The 21,908-nt window shown below is 47.2% G+C and overlaps 1 protein-coding gene across 2 annotated transcripts in view; it reads right to left on the bottom strand.

The window, feature by feature from the left end:
• Positions 1-21,908, bottom strand: part of LOC135192884 (transitional endoplasmic reticulum ATPase) — a 125,698-nt gene that overhangs the window by 29,058 nt on the left and 74,732 nt on the right. For both annotated transcript variants that reach the window (XM_064176261.1, XM_064176263.1), the window contains exons 6-7: positions 17,674-17,805; positions 17,226-17,328 (exon numbers count right to left, since the gene is read on the bottom strand). In XM_064176261.1, the coding sequence (XP_064032331.1) occupies positions 17,226-17,328; positions 17,674-17,805 (235 nt within the window). The remainder of the gene's footprint in view (positions 1-17,225; positions 17,329-17,673; positions 17,806-21,908) is intronic.

The following is a 21,908-nucleotide window of genomic DNA, read 5'->3' as shown; positions in this document are numbered from 1 at the left end:
GATCATGGCACACATGAGCCTGATGACATTCCTCTTGGAACAGGTCTCATGAAGAAGCTGATTAAGCTTGCTCCTTCACCCTATGCTAACATCTTGGCCAGCAAGTTTCTATCAAGGAGTGATAATGGAAGGTCTTTCACTGTTGGTGAATTCACTGACCAGCTCAAGCAGATAGAGGACAGCCTGTCACATTCTAGCCTAGTCTCTGCCATAAAAACCCTGGGTACAGAGCTTAAAGATGGTATTAGAGATAGCATTAAGGATGGCATCAAAGACAGCATGAAAGAACTGAAACAGGATCTCAGAAACATTACCAATCTGGTAAAGGATACCATTCCTGCATCATCTGAATGGGTACATGTTTCTGCCATCAGGAACAGACGCCCACCTCCTGCAAGGCAATTCCAGCCCAGGAGGAGACAAATTCTACCCAATCATCAGCAATCACGTGCGTCACTTTGGATAATTCTGCGTGACAAATACGGTGAGAAGATGAACAAGTGGGATGGTCAACCTACTGCAGCTCTTTCAAAGAGAGTCAGGGAACTGCAGAGTGGCAGAAACAGAGGCAGCAATGCCCCTTCACGGCTGCAGGGCAGGCGAGGAGGGAGGGAAAACAGGCAGCTTTTCCCCTTTCCCCCCCGAAGTCCGGGCAGGAGAGGCATTTAGGGGTACAGGACTCCAGGACATCGCAGCAATGCCAGAAAAGTAGCCGTCACTTCTTCAGCTCCCGAGAGCAACTGCAATTGTTCCAACAGTTGCAATTCCTCTCACAACAACACCAATCATTGTGTACACCCTACATGCCATGTTCAGCATTAGGGGTGCCCTGCCTCCAGCCAGGAGGAGGAAAGGGATAGTGGGGAAAACCAAATCTATTGGAATGTATTCATTTGGTGGCCTGGCAGTTCAAAAGTTCGGAAATACAGGGCTTTAGTTGACACAGGTGCTCAGTGTACTTTATTGCCATCAAATTGCAAAGGGACAGAGTCCATTTCTGTTTTTGGAATCACTGGTGGATCTCAAGAGTTAACTAAGATATAGGCTGAGATCAGTTTAACTGGCAGAGAGTGGAAGACACATACTATTGTAACTGGTCCTGATGCGCCTTGCATTTTGGGAATTGACTTTTTGAGACAAGGTTGTTTCAAAGATCCTAAGGGTCACAAATGGGCTTTTGGAAGAGCATCTGTAGAGATTGAGGATGGTAAACTGAAATTGTCCATTAGACCTGAACTTTCAGATGAATCTGCAGTTGTGGGACATCATGACATAGAGGATCTGGAAGTGCCAACTGCTACTCAAACTGTGCACCACAGGCAGTACAGAAATAACCGTGACTCTTTGTTGCCCATTCATCAGCTGATTCGTCAACTGGAGAGTCAGGCTCTCATCGAGAAAGCTCATTCACCTTTCAACAGTCCCATCTGGCCTATGCGCAAACCTGACGGCGATTGGACACTCACAGTTGATTTTCGTGCCCTCAACGAGGTGACGCCACCCATGAGCGCAGCTGTGCCGGACATGCTGGAACTCCAGTACGAGCTGGAATCGAAGGAGGTTAAATGGTATGCTACCATAGACATTGCTAATGCTTTCTTCTCTATTCCCATAGCAAAGGAGTGCAGGCCTCAGTTTGCATTCACCTGGAGAGGAATCCAGTACCAGTTCAACCGTTTACCTCAGGGGTGGAAACACAGCTCAACCATCTGTCACTCAGTCATCCACAATGCACTGGAGAAAGGTAAAGCTCCAGAGCACATACAGTTCATCGATGACATCATTGTGTGGGCCAAACTGCTGAGGAAGTCTTTGAGAAAGGTAACAAAATCATTGACATTCTGTTGCAAGCAGGTTTTGCCATTAAGAGGGACAAGGTCAAAGGACCTGCCAGAGAAATTCAGTTTCTGGGAGTGCGGTGGCAGGATGGTCGCCGTCACATTCCACAGGATGTGATCAACAAAGACTCCAGCGTGGCAGTTCCCACCAATAAGAAGGACACTCTATCTTTCTTAGATACACATTCCTGGTTTCAGTCAAATTGTCAAGCCTCTGCACAATGTGACTTGTAAGAGAAACAATTTTGAGTGGGGACCTGAACAACAAGCAGCCTTTGATCAGATCAAGCGAGAAGTAGTCCATGCAGTGGGCTTGGGACCTGTGCAATCTGGTCCGGACATTAAAAACATTCTGTACACAGCTGCCAGTGATAATGGTCCAACTTGGAGCCTTTGGCAGAGAGCTCCAAATGAGACACGTGGTCGTCCACTTGGTTTCTGGGGACATTGCTACAGAGGTTCAGAGACAAATTACACCCCAACAGAGAAAGAGATACTAGCAGCCTATGAGGGAGTGAAAACTGATTCTGAAGTGATTGGAACTGAGTCACAATTGCTTTTAGCTCCTAGACTGCCAGTTCTAAACTGGACGTTCAAAGGCAAAGGTTCATCACCGCATCCTGCCACAGATGCAACCTGGTCTAAATGGATGGCTTTGATAACCCAACGAGCACAAATGGGTAATCTTGACCGACCTGGTCTGGTGGAGGTGGTCACCAACTGGCCGGAAGGCACAGACTGTATCAAACCTCCAGAGCAGAAAATAACCCATGCAGAAGAAGCTCCTCCCTATGGTGATCTCTGTGATCAGGAAAAGAACTATGCTTTGTTCACAGATGGTTCCTGTCGTCTTGTTGGGAACAAACGAAGATGGAAGTCAGCTGTCTGGAGTCCTACCAGGAGAGTTACCGAAGCGAGAGATGGAGAAGGAGAATCCAGTCAGTTCACTGAGGTAAAAGCTGTCCAACTTGCTCTTGATGTGGCTGAACGTGAGAATTGGCCTATCCTTTACCTCTACACCGACTCATGGATGGCAGCCAATGCTCTGTGGGGTTGGCTAAAGGACTGGAAGAAGAACGGTTGGCAGAAGAAAGGAAAGCCTATTTGGTGTGCTGATCTACGGCAGGACATTGATGCACGTCTGGAGAGAATTCCAGTGAAGGTGCGGCACGTAGATGCACACATGCCTAAGAGCAGAGCTACTGAGGAACATCAACACAACCAGCAGGCAGACCAAGCTGCTAAGATTTCTCAAGTTGATGCCAACTCTGATCTTGACCTTGATTGGAAACACCGAGGTGAACTGTTTTTAGCTTGGTGGGCCCATGATTCATCTGGACATCAAGGCAGAGATGCAACATACCGGTGGGCACGTGATAGGTCAATTGACTTATCCATGGACGCTATCACCCAGGTCATCCGTGACTGTGACATCTGTGCTGCTATTAAGCAGGCTAAACGAATCAAGCCCTTATGGTATGGTGAGAGATGGTCAAAGTACAAGTATGGTGAAGCCTGGCAGATTGACTACATCACTTTATCTCGATCTCGTTCTGGCAAGCAGTATGTGCTGACGATGGTAGAGGCCAGCGCCGGATGGCTGGAAACCTATCCAGTTCCACATGCTACTGCACGTAACACCATTCTTTGCTTGGAAAGACAGATCATGTGGAGACGTGGAACTCCAGAGAGAATCGAGTCAGACAATGGCACTCATTTCAAGAACAATCTAGTGAAAAATTGGGCCAAAGAGCACAGTATTGAGTGGATCTACCACATACCCTACTATGCACCAGCTTCAGGGAAGACTGAACGCTACAACGGTTTGCTGAACACCACCCTAAAAGCCATGGGGGGGTGGAACTCTGAAAAACTGGGACAAGCATTTAGCACAAGCTACCTGGTTGGTAAATAGTAGAGGTTCAGTAAACAGAGCAGGACCTGCACAATCAGATTTGGTCCAAACAGTAGACGGTGATAAAGTTCCTGTTGTACGTGAAAAGAATCCGTTAGGGAAAACTGTTTGGGTATTTTCTCCTTCGGGCGAAGGGAAACCTGTCCGAGGGGTGGTGTCTGCTGAAGGTCCTGGTCACACCTACTGGGTAATGCAAGAGAATGGTGAAATCCAGTGTATTCCACAGAGAAATCTAACCTTAGCTGAGAGAGTTTAAATTCAGAGTATATAATACAAGCTGTTAGGAGTTTACTGTTCTAGGTACCATCGGCGCCCAACACTGAAACAATCTACGAGAGAATCTACAGTACATGAGCACGAATGCAACGTCACCTGAGAGTCTCTGTTCTCATCTCATCTGTGAGGAGACAAAACTATTCTGAGCTTTTGAATCACCTACATCTGAGATAGTCGGATTGAAGTGTGAACTGAGCTTGTGATATTCATTAGTGTAAATATGGTTTAGATTAGATCAGGTAGTTCTCAGCAATACTCTGAGTGAAGTAGACAGGGGTGGATTGTGCTAGATTGAAGCAGGCTAGAATGTTTTGGTGAGAAGAACTAGATTACAGGCTGTGAAAGGAAAACAATGGTGATGTCTACTTCGCTCACAGTCTTGCTGAGAAGTATAGGAACAAGAAACAAAAGTATTTGATAACACTCTCGCCATCACTCTCGCTCGGGCTCCTGGCTGAAATGCATCTCTCTAACCTCACCTTCCATTTTGCTTTCTAAACTCTCAGCTGAACCTCTATTCTTTCTTGGGACTGGGGTAAGGTTGAGAGGGGTAGGGGGAAGGTGAAGTGGTGCTTGGGAGCCCCTCCTGGGGACTCAGGTTTCTGGGAGGGGAGGTGTGTTTCTGTATTACCTTTTACCTTGTATATTTCTGTATGCAACTGTATATACTGTATATATTTGCTTGTATACTGTGCTAGCTGTAAGTATAAGCTTCATTCATATTTCCAGAGCCGGCTGAGTCTAGTCTGGGTGATTTCTAAAGTGTGGGGGGGCAGGGAACACCCAAACCATCACACTGCCCCACATTCAGCAGGCGGGTAACCTAATCATAAAAGGAGATCAGGTTGGTCAGGCAGGACCTGCCCTTCCTAAACCCATGCTGGCTGGGCCTGATCCCTTGGCCATCATGTAGGTGCTTTGCGATGGAACTCAAGATGACCTGTTCCATGACCTTGCCTGGCACTGAGGTCAGGCTCACAGGTCTGCAGTCTTCCCCTCCTTCCGGCCGTTCTTGTGGATGGGTATCACATTGGCCAGCATCCAGTCTTTGGGGACCTTTCAAGTGAGCCAGGACTGTTGATCAATGATGGAGAGTGGCTTGGCCAGCTCATCTGCCAGCTCTCTCAGAACCCTAGTATGGATCCCATCCAGTCCCATGGACTTGTGAGGATCCAAGTGTCTCAGCAGGTCCCATACATCTTCCTCATGGATTATAGGGGGACTATACTGGTCCCTAACTCCATCTGCCAGTTCAGGAGGCCTAATGAAAATTGAGGCAAAGAAGGTGTTAAGCACCTCTGCCTTTTCCTCATCCTTTGTCACTATATTCCCCTCTCTATCTAGTAAGGACTGGAGGTTGTCCTTGCCCCTTCTCTTGCCATTAATATACTTATAGAAACATTTTTATTCCCCTTAACAGCAGTGGCAGTCTATGTTTTAAATGTGCTTTTGCCTCTCTATTTTTTTTCCTACAAGACTAAGCAACATCCTTGAAGTCTTCCTGGGATACCCCCCCTTTTTTCCAAAGGCGATACACCCTCTTTTTTACCTTTAATTGCTTTAGCAGCTCCTTGCCTATCCAGTCTGTCTGCCTCCCTTATCGGCTTGTCTTCTGGCGCAATGGCACAGCCTGCTTCTGCACCTTCAGGAGTTCTTTCTTGAAGTAGGTTGTTGTGGAGGGCCTGAAGGCCCAAAAATAGGCTTATTTATGCCTTGCCCTGCCTGGACATGTTTTTCTGCCCAAACCAGAGGTAAACACATTAAATGGATAAAAGGGGCACAATATGCCTGGTGCCATGAAGTCTGGCCTGCCCAGGACCCCTGTTTGTGTAAGCCCATGCGCCTAGCTCATGCTCGCCAGGTGCTAGCCTGTTGTGTTTACCATATTTGGAAAGTCCAGGCCTGTGGCTTTTGCCTATTATGGTATTGTTTGGCTGACTGCCAAAACCTGATTGGTCATTCTAGTAGCCAAGGGGCCATTAATCTCAGCCCACACTTGATAAATAGAGATACACAGGTAAACAACATGCTCAGACTCCCCTGCATTGCTCATGCTCACTTGCTCACGTTCAGGCTCACTCACTCGTTAGGCTTAGACTCGCCAGCACTGCTTCTTGCTTATGCCTGCATGCCTAATTACTTTGCTGTTATTACAGAGACAGAATCTCACATAGTCTCCCAGCCAGCTGTGCACACCTGCATGCCACTGCGGTGAGTTACCAGGACCAGATCCTGTATTGCCTTCCAACCTTCCTGGTCCCCTTTGTTTCTAAGGGCTGTTTCCCAAGGAACTTTTCGAGTTAGTTCCTTAAATAGGCTGAAGTCTGCCCTTTGGAAGTCCTCCCATGCTGATGGGAGTGATAATGAAGACAAAAGTATGCTTCTAAGAGATCAAAGAAAAAGAAATCTGACCGTCAGGAGTGCAAACCTGCTTGCTAACTGAAGTGAACCAGCTGCAGAGCCACTGGTGCAGGCAAGTACTGAGTGTTTCATTATAAGTAACTTGCCAATTTATACCAGCTCTGTGCTTGGGACTATCAGACAGAGAACACATCACAAATTCTGAAAATATTATTTTTATTATTCAATAGAAGTACAAGCTGTTGTGGAGGGCCTGTAGGCCCGAAAGCAGGCTTATTTATGCCTGCTCTGCCTGGACATGTCTCTCTGCCTGCACCAGGGGTAAACAAGCACAAAGGGGCACAACAGATTGGGGTCATAAAGTCAGTTGCCCAGGACACCTGATTGTGTAAGTCCCCACAAGCCCAGCTCATGCCTGCCTGGTGCTGGGCCCATGCGATTCCCATATTTGGAGTCCAGGCCTGTGGTTTTACCTAGTATGGTAAGGTTTGGCTGACTGCCAACCTGATTGGTCATTTGAGTGGCCAATGAGACCATTAACTCTTGTCCCACATTTAATAAATAGGGGTGCACAGGCTCACATGCAGCCTTCCCCACATTACTTGCAGCTCCACCATATTGCTTGCTTGCCTGCCTGCGTACTTCCTTGCAGCTTTATGCCTGCCTTTACATGATTGCCTGGTGTGTGCCACTGCCATGGGTTGCCAGAAGCAGAGCCACTTGTCTGCATTCGATCGGCCTGAGGAGTCAGCGTTAGACCCGTGCTCAGACTGCACGGAATCCTGCCTCTGCACCTGGAGATCCTGCCTGCGTACCCCTGGAGAGAGCAGCCAGCAGGATCCAGCAGCATACGGCCATTTCCCCTGACGCCTTAAAGTCCACAGGCAGAGACCCTGAAGAACTGGACACTTGCAATAGGCTGTGACATAGGCCCCAGAGAGTGATTTCTTATTAACCTGAACTGTGAGTAAATACTTGAAATGCCTCTGTAATTTCTATTACCTCTGCCATAAAGCAGAGAGCAGCTTTCAGCTCAGCTTTGCTGGGCAAATAGTATAAGACCCCAGGTGGCATTAAGCCGGGGGGAAAACTCTCTCTCTGTTAATAGTTTCAATGTCTGCCAGTTATTAATAAGTTTCTGTAGATAGATATTCCCATAATGTCTTCATAACCATGTAAAGAATGCTTTTAATATTAAAGTTCAGTGGTTGGGGGTGGCGAGAGTTGAAATACTGGAAGTTAATAAATATATATATTTTTATAAATATTCTCTTGCATTAATTAATTAAAAATTAAAGATTAAAAAGAGAGTGTATCACCTCTGGAAAAGAGGGGAGGTGTCCCAGGAAAAGTTCAAGGAAGTTGTTAGGTCTTGTAGAGGAAAAATTAGAGAGGCAGAAGCCCACTTGGAGCTTAGGCTGGCCACGGCTGTCAAGGAAAATAAAAAATGTTTCTACAAATATATGAATGGCAAGAGAAGGGGCAAGGACAACCTCCAGTCCTTGTTAGACAGAGAGGGGAATATAGTGACAAAGGATGAGGAAAAGGCAGAGGTGCTTAACGCCTTCTTTGCCTCAATCTTCACTAGTGGGACAGGTTGTCTCCAGGACAGCTGGACTCCTGAAGTGGTGGATGGAGTCAGGGACCAGTACAGTCCCCCTCTAATCCATGAGGAAGAAGTAAGGGACCTGCTAAGACACTTGGATTCCCACAATTCCATGGGACTGGATGGGATCCACCCTAGGGTGCTGAGAGAGCTGGCAGATGAGCTGGCCAAGCCACTCGCCATCATTTATCAGCAGTCCTGGCTCACTGGAGAGGTCCTGGAAGACTGGAAGCTGGCCAATGTGATCCCCATTCACAAGAAGGGTCGTAAGGAGGAGCCAGAAAACTACAGACCTGTCACCCTGACCTCAGTGCCAGGCAAGGTCATGGAACAGGTCATCTTGGGTGCCATCACAAAGCACCTACAGGATGGCCAAGGGATCAGGCCCAGACAGCATGGGTTTAGGAAGGGCAGGTCCTGCCTTGTGGAAGAATTTCTCACCAGTCGAGGACATAAAGTCATAAACATGGGTAACTGGCACTGAGAACGTCCTTGGTTCCCAGCGAGGCCAGGAAACCGAGATGTAAACAACTGAGCACCCCACACACAGCTGCAGTGGGCAGAGACTAGATAACTAAGGGGGCTGGAGTGGGTGGTCTGGAAGGCTGACCCTTAGAATGTTGTGATAAGTTAACCTATGCACACCTTACATGTAACTCTGGACCCTCTGACTGTAACCAATCTTAAGCTGAGCACGCCTCTTGCTAGAATGCATATAAGTCACTGTATCACGGAAATAAAGTGGATTTGACCATCTAACCATATTGGTGAACAAAGAGTCATCTTCCCATAGCGCTCCACCGAATGTGATTCCCAACATCTGGCGCTCGAACAGAGGAGTCAGGACACAAGCCGGCCGCAGGTGAGACTGCATTGGGGGCCGGAGGGTTGGCCCGAAGACAGAGGGGTCCGATCAACTTGTGGGACGTTCTCCGTATCGGAGAGAGTAAGCGTCATTCGGTGCCGCTGGGCCGGGTAGCGCTGCCCCGAGGTGGCAGTAGTCTGGACGTTCATTTCCGGAGTGAACAGCCCGTGTGTAAGGCAGGTAAGGCCCACAGTGGATTTGCTGGGGCACTGCATCTGCTGGCGTATTTATCTCGTGAGAGAAGTTCGCCGGACACTGAGCTCTGAGAGCTGCTGGCCCGGGCGTGTGCGCAGGGTCATGCGAGTAATGAGCCTCCCATGATTTTAAGATCGAAAGTGCAGCGGGAGGTCGGAGACGCACTGTGGGACGCGGTTCTTAGCAACGGAACACACTCTGAGTCGAGCCGCCAGCTAAGTCCCGCCCGGCGGGAGGTGCTCCACGCGTTACTAAGGATGAAAGCCGAATGCAAGGCGGCGGCGGTGGTCTTCCTGGTACTCCTAGCCCTGCCGGCCGCTACGAACAGCTCTGACGCGTGCGCGGCGCCAGGTTTCTCCTCCACCCCCGCCCCGAGCGTCCCGAAGAGAGAAGGCTCCGTGCTTCGGTTTTTCGGTCTCGGCAGAGCTGCTTCTGTTAAAGGCGTGGCTGGGAAGGTTGCCAGCTCTGTGGCGGAGTTGAAAATGAGCGTGCCGTACGATCCCGGCAGGCACCCGTGTCACCCGCCCCGCGCGCCCGCCTCCGCCCTCCTTCCCTACTGGAGCCGTGTCCGGTAACCCGATTGTAGTCACGTTGACCACAGGGACATCGGCAAGAGACATGTTAGAACGTATCCACGGCAGGGAGCGATACGCGGTTCGCAACAAGGTTGCCGGCGATTTGCCTTTATAGTACCATCTGTGACTGAAGCTGAGCCTGCGAGCCGCTCTGAGTACACAACTTTGCCGCGAGGCATGCAGACCACACCAACTCTCTGCTGATTGTTCGTTGCAAAGCATTTGCAAGCCCCCGAAGAGAACTGGGTGTGTGCAATTGTTTATCACTATGTGAATGACTTTGTTTTCTGTCCCCGCTGACGAGTCTTAGTCTCCGAGAGACATCTCGTCTTGCTTCAGCTCTGTGGGCTGTGCGTAGGAAGCTAAGGACTTTTTGATCGGTCTAGCCGGAGCGCTGGGAGAGATGCGCTTGGGACTGAGTTGTTGCGGCTGCCCATAGCGACTCACTGACACATCCATGATGGCGGCTGCCCGTAGCGACTCACTGACACACCCATGATGGCGGCTGCCCGTAGCGACCCGCCGGCAGCCAGTTACAATCGCTTCTCAGCTTGGAAAAGTTTTCGGACCTGCCGCGCGGAGGGCGGCTGCCTGCCGCTGTGTGTACTGTGTCGAATCTGCCGCTGTAGCCCGCGCGTCCCCGCGGATGGCTGCACGCGATACAGGACACCGCCTTTTAGTTTTTCAGCCGGTAAAAGACGTTACTGAATGTACAGAGGAACGGACGGTAAAGAGAGAATGGACCGACGGCAGACGCGACCGCACCGGACGGCTCGGGACCCTCCCTTTCCCGCGGCTCGGTGGAACAGTCTTCAGATCCGCCCCCTTCACCGCCGCCCGCCCGCCCATCTCCGACGGACCGCATCCCAAAGCCGAGGGGTCTCCCGCGAGTCTTCAACAGCTGGGGGACTGAGGGAGATGCTGAGGGGATCGGTGGGGTGGGAAGAGTTTGTGGGTTTCCTTGGGTAGTTTCGGAGTTTAGTCAATTTGCGTTTGTATGGCTACAGGGAGATTAGCTGTTCGATAGCTCACAGCTTCACCTCTGCCTTTTTTCTCTGTCTGTCTTGAAGTCTGAGAGGACAGACGGCAGTTTGGAAGTTTTCAGGGTAGATTTCATGTTGTGTACTAAGGATTGGTAGTGGGATGGGAGAAGGACGAAAACAACAAGTGGTGGCTGACCTGAAACAGCTGGGGGTTGGGCGAGATGGAGGGCCAAGGACAAAAGCGGCGCTGCGGCTGCTGGCCTCCTCCCCCTCCTCCTCCCCCCCTCTAGCCACCTGTGGAGGGCCCGCGGGGCCCCGTTCCCCCCCCGCCCGTTGTTTCTTTTACTGATTTTTTTTTCTGCCGGAGTTATCTCCTCTTACGGATTTTTTTTTTTTTTCCCTGCTAGAAGGCAGCGAAGCCTCGAAGCTGTTTAGACAATGCCAGATGTGAGGAGACAGCTCTTCACTGAGAGACTGATTGGATACTGGAATGGGCTCCCCGGGGAGGTGGTAAAGTCGCCGTCCCTGGTGCCCTGGAGCTGTTCAAGGCAAGGTTGGACGTGGCGCTTGGTGCCATGGTCTGACCTTGAGCCCCGTGGTGAAGGGTTGGACTTGATGACCTATGAGGTCTCTTCCAACCCTGATGGTACTGTGATACTATGCTACTGAAGACAGATGTCAGAAAGTTTATGGAAATGGTAGCAAGAATGACGAGGATGACTTAGGACCATTTTTGCCCCTGTTACAGGCATGGACATGCACAGGTGTATTTTTTTAGTCACCTGATGATAACAGTTTGCATTCGAAATGATAGCTAGTAGTTCCTGACTGGGGTATTTACCATCGCCTTACTGGTTAATTCTTTCTACAGACTACGCAACAATGACTTTTGCACCCACTACTCAGTGGCAAAAAGAAAAAGAGGGAGATTGCTAGGATATAGCAGAGATGCCAATGCCACTGACCATGGGTGGAAACTTATACAGACATGGAAGGCACCAAGCAGGACAGACTAGAACTCAGATGCATTGCCTCTCACAGCGAGGGTGTAGGCACTGAGATCCACATTGCAAGTCACTAACCAGATTCTGGACTAGGAGCAGGGAATGATAGAGCTTGTAGGCTAATGCCAGTCAGCTCCTTCCCCCAATAACAGATAAAGACAGGACTAGTATAGAAGTTTACCGGAACAGCTGCAAATTGCAATGAAATGAGCCTTGTGACAATTCTGACTTTTCCTTTTTCTGAGAATACCATGGTATTGTTATCTTCTTGGGTTTTCCTTGCCTTTTCTTGAAGTTCCTATAGCTGATAGATATTTAGGGTAAGATAAGTTAAGACTAAGGGTTTGTAGTTTTGGGAACTTAGGACATAAGGATGTTATGGGATGTTTTTCTTGGGTACGTTTAGGCATTATTGAAAAGGGGAAAACGGGTTAGAGGACAGTAGGTTAGCAGAAGAAATCTTTTCTTTTCTCGAGATTTTTCTAATCACATCATACAGACTAGGCCAGTGGATCTGCTAGCCTAGGCAATGGATGTGTCTGCATTTGTTCTTGTATCTGCTTGTGTTTGACCATTTATCTTCACAGGCCTTGATGAAGACCAACCTGATTATGACCAACTTGTTTTTTCCTAAAGTGAGCAGAAGTCTTGCTCAGACGGCAGAACTGTGAAAGGACTTGAAAGAAGCACTGACATGATGATTGTATTTGTATGGATCTTTAAGGTTTGGACCATGGCTAACGAATTTGGGTATTTTTACGAGTTTTCAGTGATTGTGGTTTAATGGAATAGGTTCAGTTTAACAGCTTTGTAAAGGCCAAGGCCCACTCAAATTGGCATGAGATGGCAATGTGACTTTTTTCTCTTGCAAGGGCCCTGCAAGAGATAAAAAAACACTGCCCTAAATTCTGAAAGCAGATGAAGAACTGTGGGAAAAGGCCTAAGTAGAATAGACCGATAGTAACATCTAGGGCATATCTTTGTATTGTATTTAGAGGTCTGTAGTTCTTAAGCACAATAGTCAGACACAGCTCATAGCTAAGGAGTGTAATGAGAACATCGAGTGAATCCAGAACTATGGGAGTCTGAGAAGAATACTCGACAGCTGAGTGATCTGCGAGTCTGCAGCGTCGACTGCCACACAGAGCCAGTGCAGACGTGGCACACCTGCACTCTCCTGTGACTGTGATGTTCGTCTGCACTTTTGGGTTTTTGAACGAATGACTTACTGTCGCTTGCAGAAATAGCTTTTGGGATTGTTAGCTAAGCTTGGGTTGTTAGCTTGCCAGACTAATGCTACTGATGAAAGCTCTAACAGGTTTATTCCTTTTGATTGTAGCACTGTTGATTTGTAGCTGCACCATTCACCCCTGTGTTAAACAGCCTATGATAACTTCCTTAGCAATGAGGGCGGACACTGCGGTTCAAACAACACTGACAAGGCCCATATTAGACCCTTAGGTGCTTTTGGAACAAACAATTGGTGTTATGGTGTCAAAGCATCAAGAAGGGGCCGAGGTCATCTGTTGTGGAACAACAGAACCGCTAAGGCACTTCCCACTGATGTGTTCCTTATTTGTGGTGATAGAGCCTGGCAAGGCATACCAAGAACGTTTATGGAGGTCCATGTTATCTGGGTAAACTGACAATGTTTGCCCCTCATCTTAGTCAGCTCAGGGACCTAGCCCAACGCCGGCCTAAGCGATCTTTAAAATTGAGTCCTAATTGCAATGACAACGTTCAATTATTATCTACAGCTGCTTGTGTTGCCTTAGCTGTATTTCTACCAGGAGGAGCAGCTGGAAAAGCATTAGTACAGCTAGAGAGACTCGCGTGTTGGTCAGCAAAACAAGCCAATGTCACCACAAAGGTTTTAGGACAACTATTGGTTGATCAAAATAGCCTTCGTCATGCCCTATTGCAAAATCGAGCAACCGTTGATTTTCTTTTGCTAGCCCAAGGACACGGCTGCGAGGACTTCGAAGGGATGTGTTGTTTGAATTTATCAGATCATGGTGAGTCCATTCACAAGAGTATAACCTGGTAGAAAGGCCATATTGACAAGATCGAAAAGGAAACATCGACTTTTGATGACTGGTTGCAGAACCTGTTTGGGACAATCCCGGGGTGGTTAAGCAGCTTATAAGGAGAAGGCTTACAGCTATTTGTCATTTTCATAATAATTTTGCTATGCGCTTGTATTGTCTTTGCTTGCATTAAGAAGAGCTTAACTAAGGCAGTTAGCCAGGTGTGGGTCGCTCAAAAAGAAAAAGAGGGAATTGTGGAAGAATTTCTCACCAGTCGAGGACATAAAGTCATAAACATGGGTAACTGGCACTGAGAATGTCCTTGGTTCCCAGCGAGGCCAGGAAACCGAGATGTAAACAACTGAGCACCCCACACACAGCTGCAGTGGGCAGAGACTAGATAACTAAGGGGGCTGGAGTGGGTGGTCTGGAAGGCTGACCCTTAGAATGTTGTGATAAGTTAACCTATGCACACCTTACATGTAACTCTGGACCCTCTGACTGTAACCAATCTTAAGCTGAGCACGCCTCTTGCTAGAATGCATATAAGTCACTGTATCACGGAAATAAAGTGGATTTGACCATCTAACCATATTGGTGAACAAGGAGTCATCTTCCCATAGCGCTCCACCGAATGTGATTCCCAACACTGCCTCACCAACCTGATCTCCTTTTATGATCAGGTTACCTGCCTGGGGAACGTGGGAAAGGCTGTGGATGTAGTCTACTTGGACTTCAGCAAAGCCTTTGACACTGTCTGCCACAAGAAGCTCCTGGCCAAGCTGGCAGCTCATGGTTTGGACAGATTCACTCTGTGCTGGATCAAGAACTGGCTGGATGGCAGAGCCCAGAGAGTGGTGGTGAATGGTCCACATCCAGTTGGCAGCCAGTCACTAGTGGTGTTCCACAAGGATCAGTGCTGGGCCCAGTCCTCTTCAACATCTTTACTGATGATCTGGATGAGGGGATTGAGTCCACCATCAGTAAGTTCGCAGATGACACCAAGCTAGGAGTAGGTGTTGATCTGTTGGAAGGTCGGAGAGCCCTGCAGAGGGACCTGGACAGGCTGGATGGGTGGGCAGAGGCCAATGGGATGAGATTTAACAAGGTCAAGTGCGGGATTCTGCACTTTGGCCACAACAACCCCAAGCAGTGCTATAGGCTGGGGACTGAGTGGCTGGAGAGCAGCCCGGAGGAAAGGGACCTGGGGGTACTGATAGATAGTAAGCTGAAGATGAGCCAGCAGTGTGCCCAGGTGGCTAAGAGAGCCAGTGGCATCCTGGCCTGCATCAGGAACAGTGTGGCCAGTAGGACAAGGGAGGTTATTCTTCCCCTGTACTCAGCACTGGTCAGGCCACACCTTGAGTACTGTGTCCAGTTCTGAGCTCCTCAATTCAAGAAAGATGTTGAGGTGCTGGAGCATGTCCAGAGAAGGGCAACAAAGCTGGTGAGGGGCCTGCAACACAAATCCTATGAGGAGAGGCTGAGGGAGCTGGGGCTGTTTAGACTAGAGAAGAGGAGGCTCAGGGGTGATCTTATTACTGTCTACAACTACCTGAAGGGACATTGTAGCCAGGTGGGGGGTGGCCTCTTCTGCCAGGCAACCAGCAATAGAACAAGGGGACACAGTCTCAAGTTGTGCCAGGGTAGGTATAGGCTGGATGTTAGGAGGAAGTTCTTCACAGAGAGAGTGATTTGCCATTGGAATGGGCTGCCCAGGGAGGTGGCGGAATCACTGTCCCTGGAGGTGTTCAAGAAAAGACTGGATGAGGTACTTAGTGCCATGGTCTAGTTGACTGGATAGGGCTGGGTGATGGGTTGGACTGGATGATCTTGGAGGTCTCTTCCAACCTGGTTGATTCTATGTTTCTATGATTCTGTGAATTTCTCCCCTCCACCTAATCGGCGTAGGTCACAGAATACCCCATCCGTGACACAAGCATCTAAAGAAACATCTGTCTCATTAGCATGTAGTGACACCTTCCATACATTTAGGAAGTATATGACAAGGGTGACATACAGTTAAAACCAATCTGTTTACATCTTATATGTTGAGATACAAAACAAGTCACTTCCTTACCGCTCCCCACTGCTAAGCTGTGCTATACACTCCTTTACATTCACCGTCATGTGTCTAAGTGATTGAAATCAGAAAAGCAAAGCAGTATTCCTTAATACAAATGTTTGGTTATTCCAGCTGACTGTAAAATGGGACAGAAAAACAGTGAGGAAAATTCAGAATCTGGTCCTTATTGGACATAAACCAGTATCCATCTCAACTGCTACAGGTGAAGAGTGATCAATAGGAGGTTCTGTCACTTGTAGCTAAGTCCCAAGGTACTCATTATAGCTTTCAAGATAGTTCCCAAGACTAATGTTGTGTGAAACAGAAGAGGTCTTGTACTTTACTTGAGGGGAAAATAGAAATCCCCAGATCAGCTTTTTCTCTGAATGGAACACGCCAGCAGCAACACAAACAAGTGTCCCACATCCATATACATAGAATTATTTTAGCACTTTACTCCCAGTTCTGCCTTCGTCAACATAAATGAAGACTCAGAAAGACAGTCCCTGCATCACAAAGCTGTCTTTCATAGAATCATAGAATGCTAGGGTTTGGAAGGGACCTCTGGGGATCATTGAGTACAACCCCCCTGCAAAGCAGGACCACTTAGGGCAGGTCACACAGGAATGCATCCAGGAGGGTTTTGAAGATCTCGAGAGGAGACTCCACAACCTCTCTGGGCAGCCTGCTCCAGTGCTCCATCACCCTCACAGTAAAAAAGTTTTTTTTCATGTTTAGATGGAATTTCCTGTGATTGAGTTTGTGTCCACTGCCCCTTGTCCTATCACTGAGTATCACTGAAAAGAAATTGGCTTCATCCTTCTGACAGTCACCCTTCAGATATTTGTAGGCATTGATAAAGTCTCCTCTCAGCCTTTTCTTTTCCAGACTAAACAGCCCCAGGTCTCTCAGCCTTTCCTCATAAGACTGATGCTCCAGTCATTTAATCATCCTTGCAGCCCTCCATTGAACTCTCTCCAATAGTTCCCTGTCCCTCTTGCACTGGAGAGTCCAGAACTGTACACAGTATTCCAGATGTGGTCTAACCAGGGCTGAATAGAGGGGGGAGGAGAACCTCCCTCGATCTGCTGGGCACAGTCTTCTTAATGCATCTGAGTATACTATTTGCCTTCTTGGCCACCAAGGCACATTGCTGTCCCATGGATAACTTTTTATCAACCAGGACTTCAAGGTCCTTCTCTGTGGAGCTACTCTCCAGTAAGTCAATCCCTAACCTGTACTGGTGCATGGTATTATTACTCCCCAGGTGCAGGACTCTCTACTTATCCTTTCTAACTAGCCTGACACAAAACAATCAAGCTTAAGGAAAGTGCCACTACAGATGCTTCCACACAAATGGCCTCTTAAGTGTCCCCAGAGTCACACTTCAAAGAGGTAAGGAAGGATCTCAGGGGGACAATGTGGCTCTATAAGCCTTATTAATACCATTTATCATCATGAGATGGATGAATGAACACACAGTAGATCTGGGGTCAAAGCGGCCACAAAACTTACCATTGATTAGAAAGAAGAAAGCTCCTGTTTCATTGGCTACCGCTCGGGCAATCAGTGTTTTACCAGTGCCAGGAGGACCATACAGCAGGATCCCACGTGGAGGCTAAGGGCAAAAGCAAGGGACATAGGTTTTGAGCTAGTATCTGAATGCCTAAGTATTTCCACAGTGAAGCTGTAAGCATTTGATAAAGCCAGTCTGAAATTGTGATGCAAACTCATGAAACATTGCTATCAACACCCTTACAAACAGAAACCTTGTAAGTAACTGGCTGATTTAAAACATTCCTCTGTTTTGCAAGTTGCCAGTATGTGTCCAAAACATGTGAGGAAATACTTTCCTAACACCAACATTTAAACCCCCCATTCAAATTACTTATTCACTAACTTAGACCAAGAGTCATCCACAGGGGCAAACCCACTCATCCACCTGGTGCACATGGGTACTTACCTTCACCCCTATAGCCTTGAAAAGTGCAGGATGTCGGAGGGGAAGCTCCACCATCTCTTTGATTTGAGCCAGCTGCTTCCGGCAGCCACCAATGTCATCATAGCCCACTTCATTCAGTGACTCTTCTTCATCCTACCCGGTAGGAATGAAGTGAAATATGAGTGAAAAGTGAAATATGAGTGGAATATGAGTGAAAACAATAGTTCAATAATTCCTCCTAGTCTACAGAACCCAACAATCCAGGATTTTAAAGGAATTGTTTTTGTTGGAAAAGACCTTTAAGATCATCAAGTCCAACCATTATCTAATTCTACCGAGTCTGGTGCTAAACCATGTCCCTTAGCACCACATCTATGCATCTCCAGGGATGGAGATTCAACCACCTCCCCAAGGAGCCTATTCCAGTGTTTGATGCCTGCCCTATCACAATTTGAGGCCATTTCCTCTCATCCTATCACCTGTCACTAGGGAGAAGAGACCAACATCCACCTTGCTACAACTGTTTTTCAGTTAGTTGTAGAGAGCAATAAGGTCTCTCCTCAGCCTCCTTTGTTCCAGACTAAACATCTCCAGTTTTCTCAGCTGCTCCTCACCAGATCTATTCTCCAGATTCTTCACCAGCTTTCTTGCTTGCCATGGGCTACAATGCCATAGGCATCAGAAGAGATGGGGAGATGCTTGATGCAAGCAAGTTCAATCTGTTTATTGAATTCCAAACGTGTTTATATAACTTTCATCAGAAGGCTACAAATTGTATTAAACTGTAATTGGTTACATGTACTTGTGTTAGAAATTACATACTAATTGGCGTAGACATACATCATATTCTCTCAACAATACATGCATTGTGTCTAAACAATCTAAGTCAGCAGAGACAGGTGAAAACCACAGGCTCCAGCCTTACATTTGTTTATATTTGTTACACCATTCTCTAAAGTCATTCCAACCTTCTATTTTATCTTAACTCAGTACTTCTGAGCTTGTGCACTCTCGCCTGTCCATGGCTTATGTTCCAGTGTATAATATTCAGATAATTCTATAGAATCACTACATTTAATACTACTATTCCCAACACTTGCTCTTCTCTGGATCCACTCAAGCACCTCAATGTCTTTCTTGCAGTGAGTGCCCCCAAAGCTCATTGCCATTTCTTTGCTGTCTTAAGATTCTCACTTTCAAGTCTTCATGGTGTCTTCTACAATTGTTTCTTAGTTCTCTCTTCCCAGACATGCAAAGGGAAATGTCTGCACATAACTAGACCTCACTGAAGTCCACCCTCATGAATTATGGCCTCTGCTGCCCTAAAGACTCTAGTGCAAAACAAGTCATATGTTCCTCTGATGTGGCTCACAGAGATAAAAATAGACAATGAAGCCCAGTCTAAAATATACTTATTCCTTAAACTGATATTTCTAACTATGTGACATATACTAGCTACCATACAGTTCTCTGACACAGTGTTTTCTTTTGGGATTGACTTGAACTAACAGAGAATGTTACAGGTGTGCAGGCAAGACTAACTGTGACCAACTCTTTCAGTATAATTCTACCACATCCATTCATTTGACTGTCCAAATCTCTACTGGCCTTAGTCATCTGTCAAATTAGGCTACATTAAAATAATACAATAACACAGCCTGGAATCTCAGAGGGGCTCAGTGTTGGAAGCATAAAATAATGGCAAAAATATCAAGCCAAATGTTGCTGATAAACACATGGTGACCAGAGCAAGCACAGGGGCTGGGTGGAGACTGGCTGGTCTGTGTTGTCATGGCACTGGGCAGAAGGGAGGGGGCGAGGCAGAAGCCCACCATTCCATTCTTGCACTTAACACCTGCAACACCGCTGACCAGAGGAGTCACAACCAAAAAGAAAACAAGAAACGTCTTGTGCAACTGATAAACAACTGGTTGACTGTGCTAGTTTGAGCCTAGCTAGAATGTTTTGGTGAGAAGAACTAGATTACAGGCTGTGAAAGGAAAACAAGGCTGATGTGTACCTCACTCATAGGCTTGCTAAGAGGTATAAGAACAAGAATCCAAACATAGATAAGGGAGTCGCTTCTGCTTTTTCTAGGGGAACTGGCTGAGTTGCTTTTCTCTCTAGCCTCTGTGACGTCTCTCTGATTAATCCACTTTGCTTTTTAACCCCCTGGCCGAACCTCTATTCTTCCTTGGGACTGGGGTAAGGTTGAGAAGGGGGTGGGAGAAGGTGGAAGGGTGGTTGAGAGCCCCCCGTGGGGACTCAGGTATCTTGGAGGGGAGTTGTGTTTCTGTATTACCTTTTACCTTGTATATTTCTGTATATAACTGTATATACTGTAAATATCTGCTTGTATATTGTGCTAGCTGTAAATATAAGCTTCATTCATATTTCCAGAGCCAGCTGAGTCTAGTCTGGGTGATTTCTAAAGCATGGGGGTCGGGGAACACCCAAACCATCACACCTGGGAGTCCCTGTTCTCGTCTCATCTGTGAGGAGACAAACTGTTCTGAGCTTTTGAATCACCTACATCTGAGATAGCCAGAATGAAGTGTGAACTGAACTTGTAATATTCATTAGTATAAATATAAAGATAGTTCTCAGCAATACTGACTGAGATAAGGGTGGATTGTGCTAGTTTGATCCTAGCTAGAATGTTTTGGTGAGAAGAACTAGATTACAGGCTGTGAAAGGAAAACAAGGCTGATGTGTACCTCACTCATAGGTTTGCTAAGAGGTATAAGAACAAGAATCCAAACATAGATAAGGGAGTCGCTTCTACTTCTTCTAGGGGAACTGGCTGAGCTGCTTTTCTCTGTAGTCTCTCTGATGTCTCTGATTAATCCACTTTGCTTCTTAACCCCCTGGCCGAACCTCTATTCTTCCTTGGGACTGGGGTAAGGTTGAGAAGGGGGTGGGAGAAGGTGGAAGGGTGGTTGAGAGCCCCCCGTGGGGACTCAGGTATCTTGGAGGGGAGTTGTGTTTCTGTATTACCTTTTACCTTGTATATTTCTGTATATAACTGTATATACTGTAAATATCTGCTTGTATATTGTGCTAGCTGTAAATATAAGCTTCATTCATATTTCCAGAGCCAGCTGAGTCTAGTCTGGGTGATTTCCAAAGTGGGGGGGGGACGAGTAACACCCAGACGATCACATTGACCACTAGGAGTGATGACTGACAGCAGTCCCATCCCTGCACAATTATAAATAATGAGCTATAAATATTGCCCAAATTTCTTGTGCTAATTTGAAGCAGGCTAGAATGTTTTGGTGAGAAGAACTGGATCATAGGCTGTGAACGGAAAACAATGGTGATGTCTCCTTCCCTCAGAGTCTTGCTGAAGAAGAAAGGAAAACATTAGATAACACTCTCGCCATTTTGTGGCACTCTGCTTCTGGCTTCTGACTGAGCTGCAGCTCCCTAACCTCACCTTCCACTCACCTTTGCTTCTTAACCTTTTGGCTGAACCTCTATTCTTCTTTAGGACTGGGGTAAGGTTGAGAGGGGCAGGGGGAAGGTGCAGGGGTGGTTGAGAGCCCCTCCTGGGGACTCAGGTTTCTGGGAGGGGAGTTGTGCTTCTGTATTACTTTTACCTTGTATATTTCTGTATATACTGTAAATAGCTGCTTGTATATTGTGCAAGCTGTAAATAAATAGCTTCATTTATAATCCCAGAGCTGGTTGAGTCTAGTTGGGTATTTCTAAAGTGTGTTGGGGTGGGGTACACCCAAACCATCACATTTCTTATCTCATTTGGAGGGGATCAGAATTGGACACCAATGGGCGGGGAGAGGTCAATGGCTTTGTCTCCCTCTTCCCCCAGCCTCCCCCCTCTCTGAAGGGATCCCTTTTGGGTATGATTTGTGATCTTAGCTATGCTGAGTGCATCCCCAGGATATCAAATTTGTGATTGCAATCACAGTTTTGAGTTATATAGTGATTTTGTAGTTTAGTGTGTTTATCATCAGCAATCTTAAAGCAATCGGTGTATCTCTGAGGACTGGCTAGAATGCAAGGGGATTCATGTCTTACCAAATGTATGCTTCCCTAAACGTAACACTCAGTTAAACCCCACAAACAAGAACTACTACTTCAAGCAGGTTGCTGAGGGTCTGGCCCTATCAAGCACTGAAGGTCTCCAGGTCTGGAGATTCCTGCCCTCTCCAGGCCTTGCTCCAGGATTAGGAAAATCTTTTTCTCAGTATCCATTGGTAATTTCCCTTGATAGAGCTCGTGCCATTTCCTCT

Source organism: Pogoniulus pusillus, chromosome W (genome assembly GCF_015220805.1).
Source record: "Pogoniulus pusillus isolate bPogPus1 chromosome W, bPogPus1.pri, whole genome shotgun sequence".
Classification (NCBI taxonomy): Eukaryota; Metazoa; Chordata; class Aves; order Piciformes; family Lybiidae; genus Pogoniulus; species Pogoniulus pusillus.
This window is presented reverse-complemented; position numbering and strand designations above follow the sequence as displayed.